The sequence below is a fragment of the Salmo trutta genome, chromosome 21, assembly GCF_901001165.1.
Source record: "Salmo trutta chromosome 21, fSalTru1.1, whole genome shotgun sequence".
Classification (NCBI taxonomy): domain Eukaryota; kingdom Metazoa; phylum Chordata; class Actinopteri; order Salmoniformes; family Salmonidae; genus Salmo; species Salmo trutta.
In genome coordinates, this window is record NC_042977.1 from 35,165,889 (window position 1) to 35,185,898 (window position 20,010).

Here is a 20,010-nt window from a genome sequence, read left to right on the forward strand (position 1 = left end):
GGCGGGCAGCTCTGGCGACTCATGACTGGCGGGCAGCTCTGGCGACTCATGACTGGCGGGCAGCTCTGGCGACTCATGACTGGCGGGCAGCTCTGGCGACTCATGACTGGCGGGCAGCTCTGGCGACTCATGACTGGCGGGCAGCTCTGGCGACTCATGACTGGCGAGGCTGGGCTGACGCACTAGACGCCTGATGCGTGGTGCTGGTACTGGATATGTCAGCTTTGAAACACACACACCTTAGGGCTAGTGCGCGGAGCGGGAACAGGACGTACTGGACTGGGCTGACGCACTATAATCCTGGTGCGTGGTGCTGGTACTGGATATGCCAGCTTGGAAACACGCACCTCTAGGCTAGTGCGTGGAGCGGGAACAGGATATATAGGACCGTGGAGGCTTACTGGCGGTCTCGAGCTTAAACCTGGCATCGCCCTTTCTGGCTGAATGCCTACTACCCCCTGGTAAATGTGGGGCGCTGGTATAGCGCGTACTGGCCTAAAAACACTTGGCCTCGCCATAACACCCATTACCCCGAAGCATAAGACCTGTCCATTAACTGGCCTCCGAGAAACAGTCCGGGGATTTGGCCTGGGGCTCCAAACTTGCCCCGCCAAACTACCCATATGCCTCCCCCAAAAAATGTATTGGGGTTGCCTCTCGGGTTTAATCGCCAGTCGTGTTCCTCGGTAGCATTCCCGGTCTTTGCTCCATTTCTTCCATGGGCCCTCTCCGGCCATAACTTGCTCCCATGTCTATTTCTCCCGTTTATCCAATCCAAATTCCCTCTGCTCCTTCCTCTGCTGCTTGGTCCTTTGGTGGTGGGAGATTCTGTCACGGTAGTCATCGGTGAAGGAGGACCAAAATGCAGCCGGACTGTGTTTGTTCATTTTGAACATTTATTAAATCAAAATGAACACAAAAACGAACTCACGAAATACCGACAGTCTTCTCAGGCTCATACATGCTAGACAAGAAACAATCTCCCACAAAACCTACACCAAACAATGACCCATTTATAGGACTCTCAATCAGAGGCAACGAGGAAACACCTGCCTCCAATTGAGAGTCCCAAACCCAATCAACCTAACATAGAAATACATCAACCAGACTACACATAGAAATACATCAACATAGACCATAACTCAAAACCCGGAAATAATAAATCAAACGCCCTCCTAACTAACACACCACCCCGAACCACATAAAACAAATACCCTCTGCCACGTCCTGACCAAACTAAAATGACAATTAACCCTTATACTGGGTTAATTGCAACACCATCTCCTCCCAAGGAGCCACCATTGGTAGGCACGAGGAATTGCTTCGTGGCCTTATGGAGGGGGTCTATGCCTTGGCCAAACGCCATGCCCATGGACATCTTGCTGGAGAAATTCCGGGGGTTAGTTGGGAGGCAGCCTACTATGACAGTAACCTCACAGCCCCTCAGTAACTCAGCACTTAGCAGCGCAGCCTCATCGGTCACTCCGCCTTCCCGGGAGCCCCGCTTACCTCCCCCGGAACGCTTCAATGGAGAGCCGGGCACCTGTCAGGGGTTTCTAGCTCAGTGTGCCCTCACCTTCAAGCTTCAGCCCTCCTCCTTCCCCTTGGACCACTCTAAGATAGCGTACCTAATCACGCTGATGTCCGGGAGGGCGCTCGCCTGGTCTACAGCTGTATGGGAGCAACAGCTGTCCATATGCGTCAGTCTGGAGGAGTTCATGGGAGAAGTAAAGAAGGTGTTTGATGCCCCATTCTCCAGAAGAGAGGCTACCCAGAAGCTACTCCAGCTTCGGTAGGATTTCCGAATGTTGGCAGCTGAGAGTGCCAGGAACCAGGAAGCGCTGTTCGACATGTTTCTACACGGAGTCTCGGAGGAGGTCAAGGACGAGCTTGCAGCCCAGGAATTACAGATAGATCTTGATTCCCTCATCGCCTTGACCATCAGGATCATTGGGTGACTACGGGAACGACAGAGGGAGAGGAGATTCGATTTTGCTCACCCGTCCAAGGATTCAACCTCACCTCCGAGGCATCCCGGAAGTCCCTGACGGCCCCGTTGTCGAGAGAAGCCGAGACTACCCGAGGTTCCCCGAGAGTTGCCGAAGATGGCCGAGTCACCATTTCCCGAGCCTATGTAACATCTTCCTAGCGGCTCGGAAGTTGCCCCGGACCTCTTCGCCATTCCGCTGAGTACCAGGACCTTCGGGAGGTGTTCAACAAGGTCCGGGCCACTTCGCTTCCGCTACACCAACCATATGACTGCGGGATTGACCTTCTACCTAGCACCACTCCACTCCAGGGACGACTGTACTCGCTGTTGGGACCGGAGACCAAGGCTATGGAGACCTACATTGGGGACTCCCTAGCTGCATCGACTACCGGGGACTCAATGACATAACGGTGAAGAACCGCTACCCGCTACCACTCATCTCCTCGGCCTTCGAGCCACTCCAGGGGGCCACCATGTTTTCCAAGCTGGATCTATGGAACGCCTACCACCTGGTGCGGACACGGGAGGGGGATGAGTGGAAGAACGCTTTCCACACAGCCAGCGGCCACTACGAGTATTTGGTCATGCCATTTGGCTTTACCAACGCCCCTGCTGTGTTCCAGGCTTTGGTAAATTATGTTCTCCATGACATGTTGAACTAGTTCGTCTTCATTGATGACATCCTCCTCTTTTCCCGCTCCCCCAAGGACATGTGCTCCACGTCCGCCAGGTTATTCAACGCCTCCTGGAGAATCAGCTGTTTTTAAAGGCAGAGAAGTCCGAGTTCCATCGCTCCACCATCCCCTTTTTGGGGTACATCATCTCTGCTGGGAGTGTCCAGATGGATCCCGGGAAGGTGAGAATGGTGGTGGATTGGCCCCAGCCTACGTCCAGGTTGCAGCGGCAACGTTCGCTGGGGTTCGCCAACTTTTATCATCACTTTATCCAGGGTTACAGCACAACAGTTTGTGGGTACCGTTTGTCACCATTATAGAGCAATTAATGTATTGTTTAGTGTTGTGTTGTGGCTTTGCTGGCATGCGTCAACAAAAAAAAAAGGGGAGTTTGCCCCACCAAGATGTACAGTTCAATTCAGAAGTTTACATACACCTTAGACAAATACATTTAAATTCCGTTTTTCACAATTCCTGACATTGAATCCTAGTAAAAATGTATTTCAGCTTTCATTTCTTTCATCACATTCCCAATGGGTCAGAAGTTTACATACACTCAATTAGTATTTGGTAGCATTGCCTTTAAATTGTTTAACTTGGGTCAAACATTTCGGGTAGACTTCCACAAGCTTCCACAATAAGTTGGGTGAATTTTGGCCCATTCCTCCTGACAGAGCTGGTGTAACTGAGTCAGGTTTGTAGGCCTCCTTGCTCGCACACGCTTTTTCAGTTCTGCCCACAAATTTTCTATAGGATTGAGGTCAGGGCTTTGTGATGGCCACTCCAATACCTTGACTTTGTTGTCCTTAAGCCATTTGCCACAACTTTGGAAGTATTCTTGGGGTCATTGTCCATTTGGAAGACCCATTTGCGACGAAGCTTTAGCTTCCTGACTGATGTCTTGAGATGTTGCTTCAATATATCCACATCATTTTCTTGCCTCATGATGCCATCTATTTTGTGAAGTGCACCAGTCCCTCTTGTAGCAAGCACCTCCACAACATGATGCTGCCACCCCCGTGCTTCACGGTTGGGATGGTGTTCTTCGGCTTGCAAGCCTCCCCCTCCTCCTCTAAACATAATGATGGTCATTATGGCCAAACAGTTCTATTTTTGTTTCATCAGACCAGAGGACATTTCTCCAAAAAGTACGATCTTTGTCCCCATGTGCAGTTGCAAACAGTAGTCTAGGTTTTTTATGGCGGTTTTGGAGCAGTGGCTTCTTCCTTGCTGAGCTGCTTTTCAGCTTATGTCGATATAGGACTTGTTTTACTGTGGATATAGATACTTTTGTACCTGTTTCCTCCAGCATCTTGCCAAGGTCCTTGGCTGTTGTTCTTGGATTGATTTGCACTTTTCGCACCAAAGTACCTTCAACTCTAGGAGACAGAATGCGTCTCCTTCCTGAGCGGTATGAAGGCTGCGTGGTCCTATGGTTTTTATACTTGCATACTATTGTTTGAACAGATGAACGTGGTACCTTCAGGCGTTTGGAAATTGCTCCCAAGGATGAACCAGACTTGTGGAGGTCTACAATTTTTTTTCTGAGGTCTTGGCTCATTTCTTTAGATTTTCCCATGATGTCAAGCAAAGAGGCACTGAATTTGAAGGTAGGCCTTGAAATACATCCACAGGTTGTAATGGAAATTATATGATTAAAGGTTTGACTAAATTATTTCACCCTGAAAATGTATAACCGAGTGATTATAGATGAATGTACTAATGTGTGTGTGTGTAGGAAAAGTTTAAGCTTAATGATTTAGCAATGTAAGTAAGACATTCAAGGAAAAGGGGAACTGTTAACAGACAGCAGACAACTTGTGAAACTGATAAACAGGAAGGTCTCCCCACCCAGGGAGGGGAGAAACCTTTAGGGTTGCAGTAGATTATGTAACATGGGGCAGGATATGATACGCAATGTATGTGATGGAGAAGACTTGTAAAAAAGCATTGACAGTGTTAAAGCAGAGGAGGAGCATTTGTAAGCGGTATGACATATGGTATCACCAAATGTTAGGTATAAAAGGCTGTGTACATTGTATGATATTCAGAGCTGACTATTGTAAGCTGGGTCTCCGTCTGCTTCATTCAACCAGAATCTTACAAGTTCTGGGATACAGACTGAGTAGATTAATTGAAGTTCAGTTTAAGAACATTGGGAAGAGAATTCCCATAACACAGGTACACCTCCAATTGACTCAAATTATGTCAATTAGCCTATCAGAAGCTTCTAAAGCCATGACATAATTTTCTGGACTTTTCCAAGCTGTTTAAAGGCACAGTCAACTTAGTGTATGTAAACTTCTGACCCACTGGAATTGTGAAACAGTGAATTATAAATGAAATATAAGTGAAATAATCTGTCTGTAAACAATTGTTGGAAAAATTACTTGTATCATGCACAAATTAGATGTCCTAACCGACTTGCCACAACTATAGTTTGTGGAGTGGTTGAAAAACAGGTGTTAATGACTCCAACATAAATGTATGTAAACTTCCGACTCCAACTGTACATGCTAATATTATCACTGACACTGTACCTATAATAACAAGCTGCACTGATGCAGTACAAAATGTTTTATAACTGTTTTTACACTTTCACGTGTCATCCTCTGGATTTTCTTGTTCTTAAATTGTTTTTTTTTTACTGTACAATGTGTTTTACCTAAAATAAAATCAATCAATAGTCTCTGCTCTTTTACTTCACTTTTTCTTAACCAAATGCTCAATACATCATGAGTACCCCCACCACCACTCTCAGCATCAGCCCTTATTTATCAGTGGAGGAGGGAGGGACAAGATCAAAGTTTCCCACACACCTGGTGGAACAGTGAATGGTTGATTGACTGAACGAGAAGGATAGGCCTACAGTATACTCTATACTATCGAATTAAAATGACAGGGAAAAGGCTTTGTTATCATTATGCAGAAATATGAAAAAATATATAAACGCAACATGCAATAACTTTAAAGACTTTACTGAGTTACAGTTTATATAAGGAAATCAGTCTATTTAAATAAATGTATTAGGCCCTAATCTATGGATTTCACATGACTGGGAAAACAGATATGAATCTGTTGGTCACAGATACCTTAAAAAAAAAAAAAGTTCAGTATCTGACGTGACCATCGTTTGCCTTATGCAGCGGGACACATCGGGGCTTTTGATTGTGGCCTGTGGAATGTTTCACTCCTCTTCAATGGCTGTTCAAAACTGCTGGATATTGGCGGGAACTGGAACAAGCTGTCATACACGTCGATCCAAAGCATCCAAAACTTGCTGAATGGGTGACATGTCTGATGAGTATGCAGGCCATGGAAGAACTAGGACATTTTCAGCTTCCAGGAATTGTGTGCAGATCAAGTTTCAAATGTTAATGTCACATGCACAAGTACAGTGAAATTCCTTTCTTACAAACTCAAAACCCAACAATGCAATAGTCAATAACAGTATAACACTAGAAGAAAAAAACACAATAAATAAGAAAAAATATGAAGAACACAATAAGTAAGTAAGCATACTATATACAGGGTCAGTTCCAATACCATATTTACAATGTGCAGGGATACTAGAGTGATGGAGGTAGATATGTATAGGGGTAAGGTGACTAGGCATCAGGATATACGATAAACAGAGTAGTGAGTAGGTGTGCATGTGTGTAGTCAGTATAAATGTAAGGGCATGTTATGTGTGAGTAAGCAGATGATGAAGCGAGTGTGTGTGTGAGTGTGTAGGACCCTGTGAGTGTGCATAGAGCCCGTGCAAAAATACTAATAAAAAGGTCAATGAGGATACAAGGTTAACTGAGATAGTCTGTGTAGCTATTTTGTTAGCTATTTATCAGTCATATTGCTCGGGGATAGAAGCTGTTCAAGAGCCTGTTGGTGCCAGACTTGATGCACCGGTACCACTTGCCGTGCGGAAGTAGAGAGAATTGTCTATGGCTTGGATGGTTGGAGATCCTTGCGACATGTGACTTTGCATTATCATGCTGAAACATGAGTTGATGGCACGACAATGGTCCTCAGGATCTTGTCACAGTATCTCTGTCCATTCAAATTGACATCAATAAAATGCAATTGTGTTCGTCGTCCGTAGCTTATTCCTGCCCATAACATAAACCCACCACCACCATGGGGCACTCTGTTCACAATGTTGACATTAACAAACCGCTCGGCCACACGCCATACATGTGGTCTGCGATTGTGACGCCAGTTGGACGTACTGGCAAATTCTCAAAAACCACGTAGAAGGCGGTTTATGGTAGAGAAATTAACATTACATTATCTGGCAACAGCTTTGGTGGACATTCCTGCAGTCAGCATGCCAATCGCACACTCCCTCCAAAGTTGAGACATCTGTGGCATTGCGTTGTGTGACAAAACTGTACAAGATGCACATGTGTAATGATGCTGTTTAATCAGCTTCTTGATATGCCACACCTGTCAGGTGGATGGATTATCTTGACAAAGGAGAAATTGTCACTAACAGGGATGTAAACAAATTTGTGCTCAAAATTTGAGAGATTCCTCTCTGTTTGAATTAACACTTTTAATCTATTCCACACCCAGTGATATTCCACACATCCGTTCTGCAGCTATGTTTAATTTTCCCCAGCTTTGACTATGGCAATAGTACATTTCTTTCTGACAGCCTGCGTGACAGTTTAGTGGTTGAATTTTAATCACATTTCTCAATAAAAATGACAGCCTAGGTGTGCATTCCAGATGGCATCCTGTTCCTTATTTATTTTACCTTTATTTAATTAGGCAAGTCAGTTAAGAACAAATTCTTATTTACAATGACACCGGCCAAACCCGGACGACGCTGGGCCAATTGTGCATCATCCTATGGGACTCCCAATCATGGCCGGTTGTGATACAGCCTGGAATCGAACCAGGGTGTCTGTAGTGACACCTCTAGCACTGAGATGCAGTACCTTAGACCGCTGCGCCACTCGGGAGACCCATTAAAATCAGGGTGTCTGTAGTGACGCCTCTAGCACTGAGATGCAGTGCCTTAGACCGCCACTCGGGAGCCCATATAGTGCATTACTTTTGACCAGCAATTGCAAATTGTGATTTTGATGTGTGCTTGGGGTTATTGCCTTGCTGGAAATTCAGCTTCCTGGTGTGACAGAGTGGATACAAACCCTGAGTCTACTGCAGTAGAAACCAACTTTTTACCATTAAGCCAAGAGGAAATTCCCTCTTGGTTTACAGACATTGATTTTGAAGACGCAGGTGGGGCTTCACCTTCACGTGACCATGAGCAACCATTCTTCGGCTCATGTCCACTACACCGGCAGAGGTAACCAGGTTTTTGGCTAACTAGTGTACATTAGAAATGTGTTATAAACATTATGCTGACCATGGTATCTCAAGACAGCCTTTTTCTTCTAAGCAATTTGATCTGAAAAAGCATCACTGACTCAAGAACTGAAAAATGACAGGATGTTGAGAACATGATTTTATAATTTGGATGCATAAGGATGCACTCTGCCATAATTGTAATTCATATCCGTCATTCAAAATAGCAACTCTTGATCTTTGATAAAATAAAGTCAATATGTCATAATTTACCTTGCTTAAATATATTTCTGATGCTTCTGATATCCTTATTAGGGAATATGGAAAGATTTCTTCTCTGTGGAGAAAAGAAAACAAAGTGTATGTTGACATAGGTTTAATTATTTTCCAATTAAAAGTGAAAGCAAGTGATACCAATTAATACAAGGAAGGAATTGATGCAGACTCGCATGCCCAAGTGACGATTAGAGTCTGCCTGATGTTGCAACAAACTAGCCAAGTCCGACCATCCTGATATCCTGAACTTACAGTGCCAGACAAATGTATTGACACCCTTGCACTTTTCTGAAATTGTTTACTATTTCTTTTAAAGTACTTGATGTTTTAGGAAGAGGAAGGACTCCTAAGGATTCCTTATTTCCATGTTAGAAAGACATGTTTGTTCTACGGTACGGCGTAATTCTATGTCAGATCAAACTTTATTTATAGAGCACATTTCTACAAGTGAATGCATTTCAAAGTTGTTAAAACAAAAAGTTAAATAATAAATAAAAATGACAAAGATAAAATAGATGATCTAGACAAATGAAAATGTTAAAATTAAACAGATCATATTAATATAATAACAGGACAATAAAACAGTGAAACCAGAGAGACTGTTGGAAGGAAAATAAGATAAATAAAATTGAATAAAGCAAATAAAATTATATCAGGTAGATAAAATAGCACAATAAAATGACCCTAAGTAAAAGCACGGCTAGAAAGGTATGTCTTGAGCTCTATCTTAAAAATGTCTACTGTCTCTGAGGCCGTCAGATCCTCCAGCAGGCTGTTCCAACAGTCTGGTCTCATAGACTAGACATAACATAGTAAATATAACTCCGGGACTCTCAAATTAGTATGATATGTTACGTTTGGTTACACAAGACAGATGGTTGCTTAAGGCAAAAATGAAAGTAGGGTGGTTTGTCGGGGTGGATGCATAACGTTAAAGATTGCGAGTTTGAATCTCATCAAGGACAAGTTTAGCATTTTAGCAACGTTTAACTACTTACTACTTTTTAGCTACTTTGCATGTTAGTTAACCCTTCCCCTAACCCTTTAACTTAACCCTAACCCCTAGCCTAGCTAATGTTGGCCAGCTAGCTAACGTTAGCCAACTAGCTAGAATTCGTAACATATCATACGTTTTAAAAATTCATAACATTTTGTACATTTTGCAGATTCGTAAGATATTATTTGAATTGTAATTCGAAACATATCATATGAAATGGGTGATGGACATCTACAAATTAATACATACCATACAAAATGTCACATATCATACCAAATGGAGTGTCTCAGATTTACCCACAGAATAATACGAAATGCTCTTAGACCAGGTTGGTTCCAAAGGTCCGGACCATAATGACTGAATGCAGCCACACCAAATGTTTTAAAACGTTGCATCCTGCTGAACGCACCTGAGAACAGCAGAGTGGAGAAGAGTCAGGATGTTATAGGATGAACAGGTTGGCTGTCGTGGTTCCGAAAGACAAAACTATGTTGAAAGGCTATGAAATACTTCATGAACCAAAATAATATTATGAAAATATTAATGTGCATTTTGTTATAAAGCGGGTGACCGGCATCTTGAAGGGGAGGTTCCATATTCTTAATGGGCCACTTCCTCAAAATGGAAAACAGGGAGGTGGCCACAATTGATAAAACTGTACGTGTGTGCAGCTTTGATATTGTAATCTCCATTCTCATCGACACAACCTAATGAAACCATTCTGAAAATGTGGTATGGTATTTATTAAAGTATAGAAAAAAGTATAGAACTTGTTTGAAACACAGCTGGCAAACAAAGACCATAAACTACTTTCATGTAAACTTAATTTCATTATATATTTCAAGTAACTATTGATGCATTATAGCTGATTTACATTGAGGTTCTTTACTTAGGGTTTTTAAGGCACATACATAAACACTCCCCTACTATTTATTCAGACAGTGAAGCTAAAAGTTTTTATTTTGGCAAATTGACTCTTTCATTAAATATATGTTATTGAATATAGCATGGTTTTTATGATTTTATGATACAAATACACATTACCAGTTGAAAATAGGTTGTTGAAATGAAAGTGAGGAGCCGTCAACAGTCAAACATGAAAAATCAAATCAATTTGGAGGAAAAGCTTGTCAAAATGTCTCAAAATACCTTCTGTAACACATTTTTACATAGAAAGTGTTACAGGAAAACTATGCAATTATTAACTATTTGTTTCATCTGGTTTGAGACAACATTAAAGAGCAACTGAACACACTAATTCCACATTTCTCTGTTGCTCTTTAAGAAAAAACAGATTTCAGACTTGAGGGTGTGGTTCGATGTGGCAGTTAATAATGTTTGTCCCCCATGAGACACCATAGGAACGATGCCAGTATTATGAATCTAAGATAACTCAAGAAGTCTAACTTGGACGTTTTTGCAGAGGAGATTTTAGTTGCGTAATTTTACATATAGTTAAGATGTTTGGTGCTGTATTTCTCAAGTTAAACAAAATGCAAACAAAGTGAGATGGGCAGGTGTGTCTCAACAGCTGTGTATCCGGTGTTAGTGGGCAAGTGAGCATTGTTAAAATCAAAACCCAACCCTAAAGTAAGTTATGTCGAACTTACTTACAAAACTCAGTTTTGGATGAGACTGAATTTATGAACACAATTATTCTATTTACAATTTTGACAATAGAATAAATGTTTCTGACTCATCGGTGCTACATAGGCCTTTTTATATCAGAAGATATTTATTGCCTTCAGTTGCGCTTTAAACTTGTGTGTGGATCCCCAGGGTATGCGGGTGCCACGTATTGAGAAACTGGACTCTCTCCTATGTGAGTTTTCTGATGAGACTTCATGCTGGAGCGCTGAGTGAAGCATTTCCCACACTGTTTGCACTCGTATGGCTTCTCCCCACTGTGGACCACAGCATGTCTGATCAAGTTGCACTGCTGGGTGAAACTCCTGCCACACTGTTCACAGGTGTACGGTTTCTCTCCGGTGTGACTCCGGAGGTGTACTTTGAGCTGGCAGAAACGCTGGAAGCTCTTACCACAGAAGGTGCAGCTGAAACGCCTCTCTGTGGTGCTGCCTGATCTCCACTGAGTCCTCATTCTCTTCACCATGTTAAAACTACTGTGACTCAGGCTGTATCCAGAGAAGGTGGAGGTGGTGGCCATGTTTGACCCTGTCGTGCACTCACTCAATCTCACTGTTGCTTCTGAAGCCCTGTATTGATGCTGCCTTGGCTGTAGAGCTAAACTATTTCCTTCATTACTTGAATTCAGCGTCTCGCTACTCTGTCCCTCTGGCATCTGTTGTCTAGTTTCATCAGCTAATGTCCTGACATGTCCTTTCATGTGTTTTTCTGCACTGAACATGTTAGCATGTGGTTTTCCTATAGAAGAGTGAAGCGATGGCCCTACATCATCTGTCATAGTAGGAACAGATGGCAGCCCACTATAAGATGGGCAAATTGAGATATTCTGAGAGTACTCTTCTGTGGAATGAAAGGAGAAATCTGGGTGGCAGACAGGGTCAGTGTCTCTGCCTGGATCCACAGAGGTCCACAGCTGCCCATCAGACTCATCCATAACAAACTGGTCAGGACCTGCCAGGGTCGTGGTCTGATCCAGCTCCTCCTCTTTCACCATCACTAGGTCTAGTGAGTCCTCATCTGGCCGGTGCTGCTCTGTCCTGAACACCTCTGTAGACGTGAGCTGGGGTGTTCCTGGTTCCTCTGGACGATCAGAATTTGGGTAATGTTCCACTGAGTCTCTGGGAGATATATTGGGTTGTGTGATGAAGTCCTCATCACAGTGCCGTTGCTCAAAGGATGGTGGTTTCCCAGGCTTGGAACCAGACTCTAAAGATTTAGGGATAAAGATAAAATAAACATTACAAAAGACCCTTAACAGTTGCAAAACACGACTGCTCTAGAACTGACTGTGTGTGTACGTGCACTCCATACGCCAGAACATGAAGCACCCGACACCAATGTAGCAATTTGGAACGTGCATACCACCACACCCTCACAGTCTTCCATAGACAGACAGAGCAGTGCCCCTTATGGTCACACCCACCCTCTCCAGTGATCCTGAGCTCTTCCTGAGGGTCAGTCTTCCACACATCCTCTGCTGTCTCCTCATCTTTGATCAGTATGGGTTCAGTCTCCACTCTCTGCTCCACATCTGTAGGCTGTAACAGGGACTGAGGTTATTACTCTGGACACACCATTTCGAACGCTTTTCATACTCATAATTCACACAAAAACAGTACATTCTCCTGATATTCCAATAACAGAATTGATCCTAGAGGTCAGGGGCCTCATTTAAAACCGTGCGTACGTACAAAATATACCCCAAAACATGCGTGGCCAGTTTTCACACAAAAGTTGGCATTTATAAAAACCTAATATGGCCAGAGAATGTGCTCACCTTCCCGCAAAAGTTAGACCATGCCAATGCAGTTTCTATGTGGTTGAAGCATTGCATTGCAAGCAGGCAAGTAGCCTAGTATTTCTTGCAAACGCGGGTTAAGATGGTTATGTTTGTTCATAACAAATAACAGGTTAATAACAAGATACAATCGTTTGCCTTTAGTGAGAAGACAACATCAATTTCGTTTATCTTCGTATTATAAAATAATTAGAAATAGGCAATTGCCTAGGCTATTATTTATTTAATTTCCATTATCATTGCAGATTAAATTCATCACCTTTTCTGTGATGGTTTCATACTCATCAGGTAGCCTACAGGCCTACAACAAGTTAGATACCATTCTCCGTCTCTCATTTAATTGGCCCACTTCACAGTAGTAAATAGATAAGCTATTTCAAGTATTTTGCTCTATGCCATCTGATCCAGAGCACAGTTTAACAATAGAACAAACGATTGTAGGCTACTTCTGTACTGTCTGAAAAAATGTAATTCAACATTTCTCCAGTAGACAATATTTAATTTGTAAACATAATAGATATTTTCATAATCTTACCAGAATAAATCCCTCACCTTTCTGCCCATTTTGGGTTCATATTCATGAAGTATCCTAAAACAAATTACCACGGCATCTCTCATTTAATTGGGCCTATTGAATATACCACGGCTTTCAAACAATCAGTTTATAATGCTCGATCACACGCACTGTTTCACGACGGGTCTGATGTATACCTGGAAATATCGTGTGCGCCAAGTTTATGAATTTATATATGTTTGTATATGCGCAGTCTTGTCAGTAATGGCACACGCAGATAGTGTTAAATGAATGCAACAGTTACGAGGCCCCTGGATTTCTGTAATTGTAAAAGGTGATGTATCACACCTGGGGTAGAGAGTCCTCTTCAACAGCCAGCTCTTCTTCTCTCCACTGTGAGTTACTCCTCTGCTTGTTCAAAACAATCTTGACTGGATATGAAGATCTCTCTGATGCCACGGGGTAAAAAACTGGAAAACAATTCTATTCAGTCAAATATTCACTCGTGTTTTTCTTCAGTTGCTCCATGATGCAATCAAATGACCATGAATAAGAACACATCTATATACCTTTTCTTCTGACTCGTCCTCGTGTCTTCTTCAACTCGCTCTCCATCATTTGCCACTTCCTTTTCAGTACATCAATATCTCGCTGGCTTTGGGTCATTTCCAAACGTATAACAGCACAGCTATCATCTACACGTTTGTTTATTTCTGCTACCGCTGCTTTAGCTAATACCTCCATAACGGATACCAACTGCGCCTGAAAATTGCAGCTGGCCATCTTGTCCAGCCCAGTATTCTCTGTTATTAAGTAAATATGTTACAATTATGTAGCTAGCCAATGTGCAATAAATAATACATTAATAAAAAATTCTTACACTATGGCAAATGTTGATATTGGCCAAATTTGGCATATGTAAGAGATCGATTAAGGCAAAAAAAAATTCAAGTAAGAGATGGGTGCGTAATCACACTTCCGTTCAACTCGTGACGTAAGTATTTATTACCGTAAATATGAGACTGCAACAACCCTTCAAAATTGGTAGTGTTTAGCGCTGGCAACGCAATTTCTTCTTTTTTTTACGCTTTAGTCACACAGGCGCCATTTTGAAACGAAAACGAGGCTGAGGTGGGAAATACTACAGTCGTGGACAAAAGTTTTGATGACACAAATATAAATGTTCACAAAGCCTGCTGCCTGAGTTTGTATGATGGCAATTTGCATATACTCCAGAATGTTATGAAGAGTGATCAGATGAATTGCAATTAATTGCAAAGTCCCTCTTTGCCATGCATTTTACATTTACATTTTACATTTTAGTCATTTAGCAGACGCTCTTATCCAGAGTGACTTACAGTAGTGAATGCATACATTTCATACAAAAAAATTCTGTGCTGGCCACCCGTGGGAATCGAACCCACAACCCTGGCGTTGCAAACACCATGCTCTACCAACTGAGCTACCAACTGAGCTACAAGGAAGCATGCAAATGAACTGAATCCCCCAAAAAACATTTCCACTGCAGTTCAGCCCCAAAAGGACCAGCTGACATCATGTCAGTGATTCTCTCGTTAATACAGGTTGAGTGTTGACGAGGACAAGGCTGGAAATCACTCTGTCATGCTGATTGAGTTCGAATAACAGACTGGAAGCTTCAAAAGGAGGGTGGTGCTTGGAATCATTGTTCTTCCTCTGTCAGTCATGGTTACCTGCAAGGAAACACGTGCCGTCATCATTGCTTTGCACAAAAAGGGCTTCACAGGCAAGGATATTGCTGCCAGTAAGATTGCACCTAAATCAACCATTAATTGGATCATCAAGAACTTCAAGGAGAGCGGTTCAATTGTTGTGAAGAAGGCTTCAGGGCGCCCAAGAAAGTCCAGCAAGAGCCAGGACCGTCTCCTAAAGTTGATTCAGCTGCGGAATCGGGGCACCACCAGTACAGAGCTTGCTCAGGAATGGCAGCAGGCAGGTGTGAGTGCATCTGCACGCACAGTGAGGCGAAGACTTTTGGAGGATGGCCTGGTGTCAAGAAGGACAGCAAAGAAGCCACTTCTCTCCAGGAAAAACATCAGGGACAGACTGATATTCTGCAAAAGGTACAGGGATTGGACTGCTGAGGACTGGGGTAGAGTCATTTTCTCTGATGAATCCCCTTTCCGATTGTTTGGGGCATTACATCAGAATTTTACAAATTATTTTCTGAACAAGTAGCTCCCTTCCTATTTGAAGTCTTTTTAGAGAGTATTAAAAACAATGTTCTCCCTCCTACAATAAGTCAGGGGTTAATAACACTGATACCTAAGCCTAAAAAAGAAGTGCTGCTCGTCGATAACTGGCGTCAATTTGTCTTCTTAATAATGACTATTATTATTATTACTTGCAAAAAGAATTAAAGAAGTCCTGGATGCAATCATTGATGAAACACAGTCTGGCTTTATGAGGAACAGACATATTTCTAACAATGTCAGACTAGTATTAGACATACTTGACTACTCAGACCTAATAACCGAGGATAGCTTCATATTATTTTTTGATTTTTATAAAGCATTTGACACAGTAGAGCATCAGTTCCTCTTCCACTCCCTTGAGAGACTTGGCTTTGGGGATTTTTTCTGTAAGGCTATTAAGATTCTCTATACAAATGGTAACAGCTCTATCAAATTGAAATATGGCACCTCACCTAGATTTGAGTTAAAGAGAGGGATTAGGCAAGGTCGTCCTATCTCTCTGTACCTGTTTTTATTAATCACCCAACTTCTTTTAAATTCTTTAAATAATAGTCCTGTACAAGGTATTTCCATAGCTGGTAAAGAAATTATTATAAGCCAGCTGGCTGACGATACTACACTTATCCTGAAAGATGCTAACCAAATTCCCATATCGATCAATGTGATACAAACCTTTTCCAAAGCGTCTGGTCTATATCTTAACATTAATAAATGTGAACTCATGGCTGTCAAAACTTGTGTGACACCTTACACCCAGAAGAAACTAAATCAATGGCTACAGAGGGACTTATCTTTAAAAGGAAGAGACCTTCAGCCTTGGTTATTAGGAATCTCCAGACTAACATATGACGCTCTATCTTTATATCTTGACAGTAAAATAAGCAAGGAGATAGACCAGATGCTTTTCAACTTTCTGTGGAGAAACCATACCCATTACATTAGGAAAACTGTTGTAATGAACACTTATGAGAATGGTGGGCTGAATTTTCTGGACTTTACTACCTTAAATAATACTTTTAAGATCAATTGGATAAAACAATTCCTAAGAAGAATTTTATTCCTCATCATGTCTTCTCTACTTTTGGTGGATTTAACTTCATGTTGGTTTGCAATTATAATATTGACAAAGTTCCAGTGAAACGTTCTGCTTTTCTTCGGCAGGTTATTTTGTCATGGTCCTTAATTTATAAGCATAATTTTTCTCCACACAGATATTATATATGGAATAATTGGGATATATATGTTATAAAAATACTTCTTTGTTTTTAGAATATTGGTTCCGAAATAATATCCTATTGGTGAGCCAACTGGTAAATAATATCCTATTGGTGAGCCAACTGGTAAATAATATCCTATTGGTGAGCCAACTGGTAAATAATATCCTATTGGTGAGCCAACTGGTAAATAATATCCTATCGGTGAGCCAACTGGTAAATGCAGAGGGTCTTTTACTCAGTTATAAGGAATTCTTATCACTTTACAAGGTCCCTGTAACACCTAAAGATTTTGCAATTGTTTTAGATGCCATTCCCTCAGGTGTTGCTTTATTATTATTGTGGTGAGTTTCATATTTATTAAACATGTGGAACTCTAAGTACGCTGCGCCTTGGTCTACTCCTTTTGACGAGCTTGACAGAAGATCCCACCACCAAAGGACCAAGCAGCGTGCCCAGGAGGAGCAGGGATCCTGGGCTAGGGAGAAGAGAGAGTGGAGGACGTCCTGGACATGGGAGGAGGTAATGGCAGGGGACAAGACCCTGCCATGGAAGCAGGTGGAGACGGCGCAAGTGGAACGGCGATGCTATGAGGAGCTAGCCCAACCACGGAAGCCCGAGAGGCAGCGCCCCAAACATTTTTTTGGGGGGCACACGGGGAGATTGGCGAAGTCGGGGTTGAGACCTGAGCCAACTCCCCGTGGGGAGCGAGTGACCGAGCAAGCACCATGTTATGCGGTGATGCGCACTGTGTCGCCAGTGCGCACTCACAGCCCGCTGCGCTCGGTGCAAGCTCCTCACCGTTGTCGTGCTAGAGTTGGCCGTCAGCCAGGAAGAAGTGCACCGGCTCAGCGTTCCTGGTCTCCAGTGCGTCTCTTCGGTCCAGGTTATCCTGCGCCAGCTCTTCGCACGGTACCCCCCGTTCACCAGCACAGCCCAGTTCGTCCTGTGCCAGCGCTCCGCCCTTGCTGGGCTAAAATAACCATCCAGCCAGGACTGGGTGTGCCAGCCCTAAGCTCCAGACCTCCAGTGCGCCTCCACGGCCCAGTATACCCTGTGCCTTCTTTGCGCACCCAGACTCCTGTGCGTCTCCCCAGTCCGGTGAGACCGGTTCCAGCTCTGCGTAGGAAGCCTCCAGGGATGATCTGTGGTCCGAAGCCTCTAGTGATGATCCATGGCACGAAGCCTCTAGTGATGATCCATGGCCCGGAGCCTGTAGGGATGATCCATGGCACGAAGCCTCCAGTGATGATTCATGGCCCGGAGCCTGTAGGGATGATCCATGGCACGAAGCCTCCAGTGATAATCCATGGCCCGGAGCCTGTAGGGATCTTGTTTTTTGTGTAGCTGCCTGTGAGCAGCCCAGAACGTTACGTTTCGTTTTCTTCTGTATTGTTTTTGGTGAGTTTCATATTTATTAAACATGTGGAACTCTAAGTACGCTGCGCCTTGGTCTACTCCTTTTGACGAGCGTGACACTTACACAATTGTGGAGAGATGTACTGCTTGGATTCTTTACCTACGATGGAAGTAAGCTGAAATATTTGTATGTAATTCATTTCATTATTCTTTTGGCCAAATTTCATATTCACAAATGTAAATTTACAAACAAAAAAACACATTTTCTTACCTTACCTTACATAAATAAAAAAACTTGCTAGCTAATTTGTCCTATTTAGCTAGCTTGCTGTTGCTTGCTAATTTGTCCTCTACTCCGCCAATTAATCCACACATAAAACTGTCAACCGAATCGTTTCTAGTCATCTCTCTTCCTTCCCGTCTTTTTCTTCTCTTGACTTTATATTGCGATTGGCAACTTTCATAAATTAGGTGCATTACCACCACTGACCTCGATCGTCTTTCAGTCACCCACGTGGGTATAACCAATGAGGAGATGGCACGTGGGTACCTGCTTCAATAAACCAATGTGGAGATGGGAGAGGCAGGACTTGCAGCGCGATCTGCGTCAGAAATAGAACTGATTTCTATTTTAGCCCTTGGCAACGCAGATGCTCGTTGGCGCGCGTGAGCAGTATGGGTGCAATAATTGAATAACATAGATTTCAAAATGTATTTTGCAGCGCATGTGACGCGAGCTGTGTGGTCAGTCTGTTAGGTGGTGTCGTGCAGATGGAATGATCAAGCAGGGAAGCAGTGGATTAAAGGGGTGATAACAGGAGTGCCTGTGAGTATTAGCATTCAGTAGGTAAGGGACAATTTCAGAGGAGGCGTTCTAGTAAATGTTCATAGATTGCAAGCAACAAGGGGTGAAGTTAGGGCAGATAGCCCGTATATTCTGTTACACTTCAAGGACCAGGTACTTCCAAATAAAGTAACCATTGGGTATATGAGGTATTATGTGAGGGCATATGTACCGAAGCCTTTAAGATGTTATAAATGCCAGAGGTTTGGGCATGTGGCAACAGCATGTAAAGAGAAAAAGAGATGTGCCAGGTGTGGAGGGGAGCATGAGTATGGGAAATGTGGGGATGGTGTAAAACCAAAGAGTTGCAGCTGTGGGGGTGCTCATAATGTGGCATATAGTGGTTGTGAGGCTATGAAGCTGGCAGTGGAGGTGCAACAAGTGTGAGTGGAGAGAAGAGTGTCTTATGCTGAGGCAGTGAGGGTGGTCTAGGTCCAGAGAGATACAGGTTCAAGAGAGAGATGGGTAGGAGCATCTAGATCGGGGATTACGGGGCAGGTGGGTGGCGATATGGTATACATAGATAAGAAAAAGTTGGTGACGTTCATAGCAGGAGTTATCACTCGCACTGCTGAAGTAAAGTCTAAAATATTAAGCTACTAGTGGAAGCTGCTGGGAGACATCTGAGTATGACAGGGCAGGGTTGACATGGGAAGAGGTTCAAGATGACCTCAATCAGCCGAGGGTGGAGTCATGTATTACTGGATCTTAGTTATGGTGGTAGTACTACAATGGAATGCTCGAAGCCTGTTGGCTAATGGGCAGGAGTTCAAGAAGTTAATTGTGGATATGCCAGCTAAACCTGATGTGATTTGTGTGCAGGAAACATGGCTCAAACGAATGTGGAGTTTATAATACAGGGATACGTAGTGGTTCATAGGGACAGAGGTGTGTGTGTGGGGGGGACTTCCCTACAGGATGCTAGGCAAAGGTATTGAACAGGAATATGTGGAGCTATGGTTGAGAGGAGGGATGATAGTGGTAGTGAACTACTATAATCTGTGCCAGGTATTGGACCTAGAAGAGTTGGAGAGGGTGAAGGGCCAGAATAGAAGTAAGGAGTGAACATTACCCCTACTGTGGTAGGCCAAAGGGAGGAGGTGTCAGTGGATGGAGTAGGCAGGTGGGTTTTGAAAGGGCAAAGTTGGATCAG

The 20,010-nt window shown here is 43.1% G+C and overlaps 1 protein-coding gene across 1 annotated transcript; it reads right to left on the minus strand.

The window, feature by feature from the left end:
- Window positions 1-9,966: 9,966 nt before the first annotated feature.
- Window positions 9,967-14,192, minus strand: LOC115157266 (zinc finger protein 358). Its single transcript, XM_029705371.1, has 4 exons — window positions 13,776-14,192; window positions 13,555-13,676; window positions 12,318-12,432; window positions 9,967-12,100 (listed from the first exon to the last, which is right to left on the minus strand). Exons 1-4 carry the CDS (start codon window positions 13,987-13,989, stop codon window positions 10,992-10,994), a joined length of 1,560 nt encoding a protein of 519 aa, XP_029561231.1. The 5' UTR covers window positions 13,990-14,192; the 3' UTR covers window positions 9,967-10,991.
- Window positions 14,193-20,010: the final 5,818 nt, after the last annotated feature.

Bases quoted from the DNA above. Each gene is read 5' to 3' on its own strand.
- LOC115157266 (XM_029705371.1), bottom strand. From the start codon at position 13,989: ATGGCCAGCTGCAATTTTCAGGCGCAGTTGGTATCCGTTATGGAGGTA. The intron at 13,677-13,775 runs GTATATAGATGT...ATTGTTTTCCAG, and splicing joins AGGACGAGTCAGAAGAAAAG to TTTTTTACCCCGTGGCATCA. The intron at 12,433-13,554 runs GTGTGATACATC...TCCCTGTTACAG, and splicing joins AAGAGGACTCTCTACCCCAG to CCTACAGATGTGGAGCAGAG.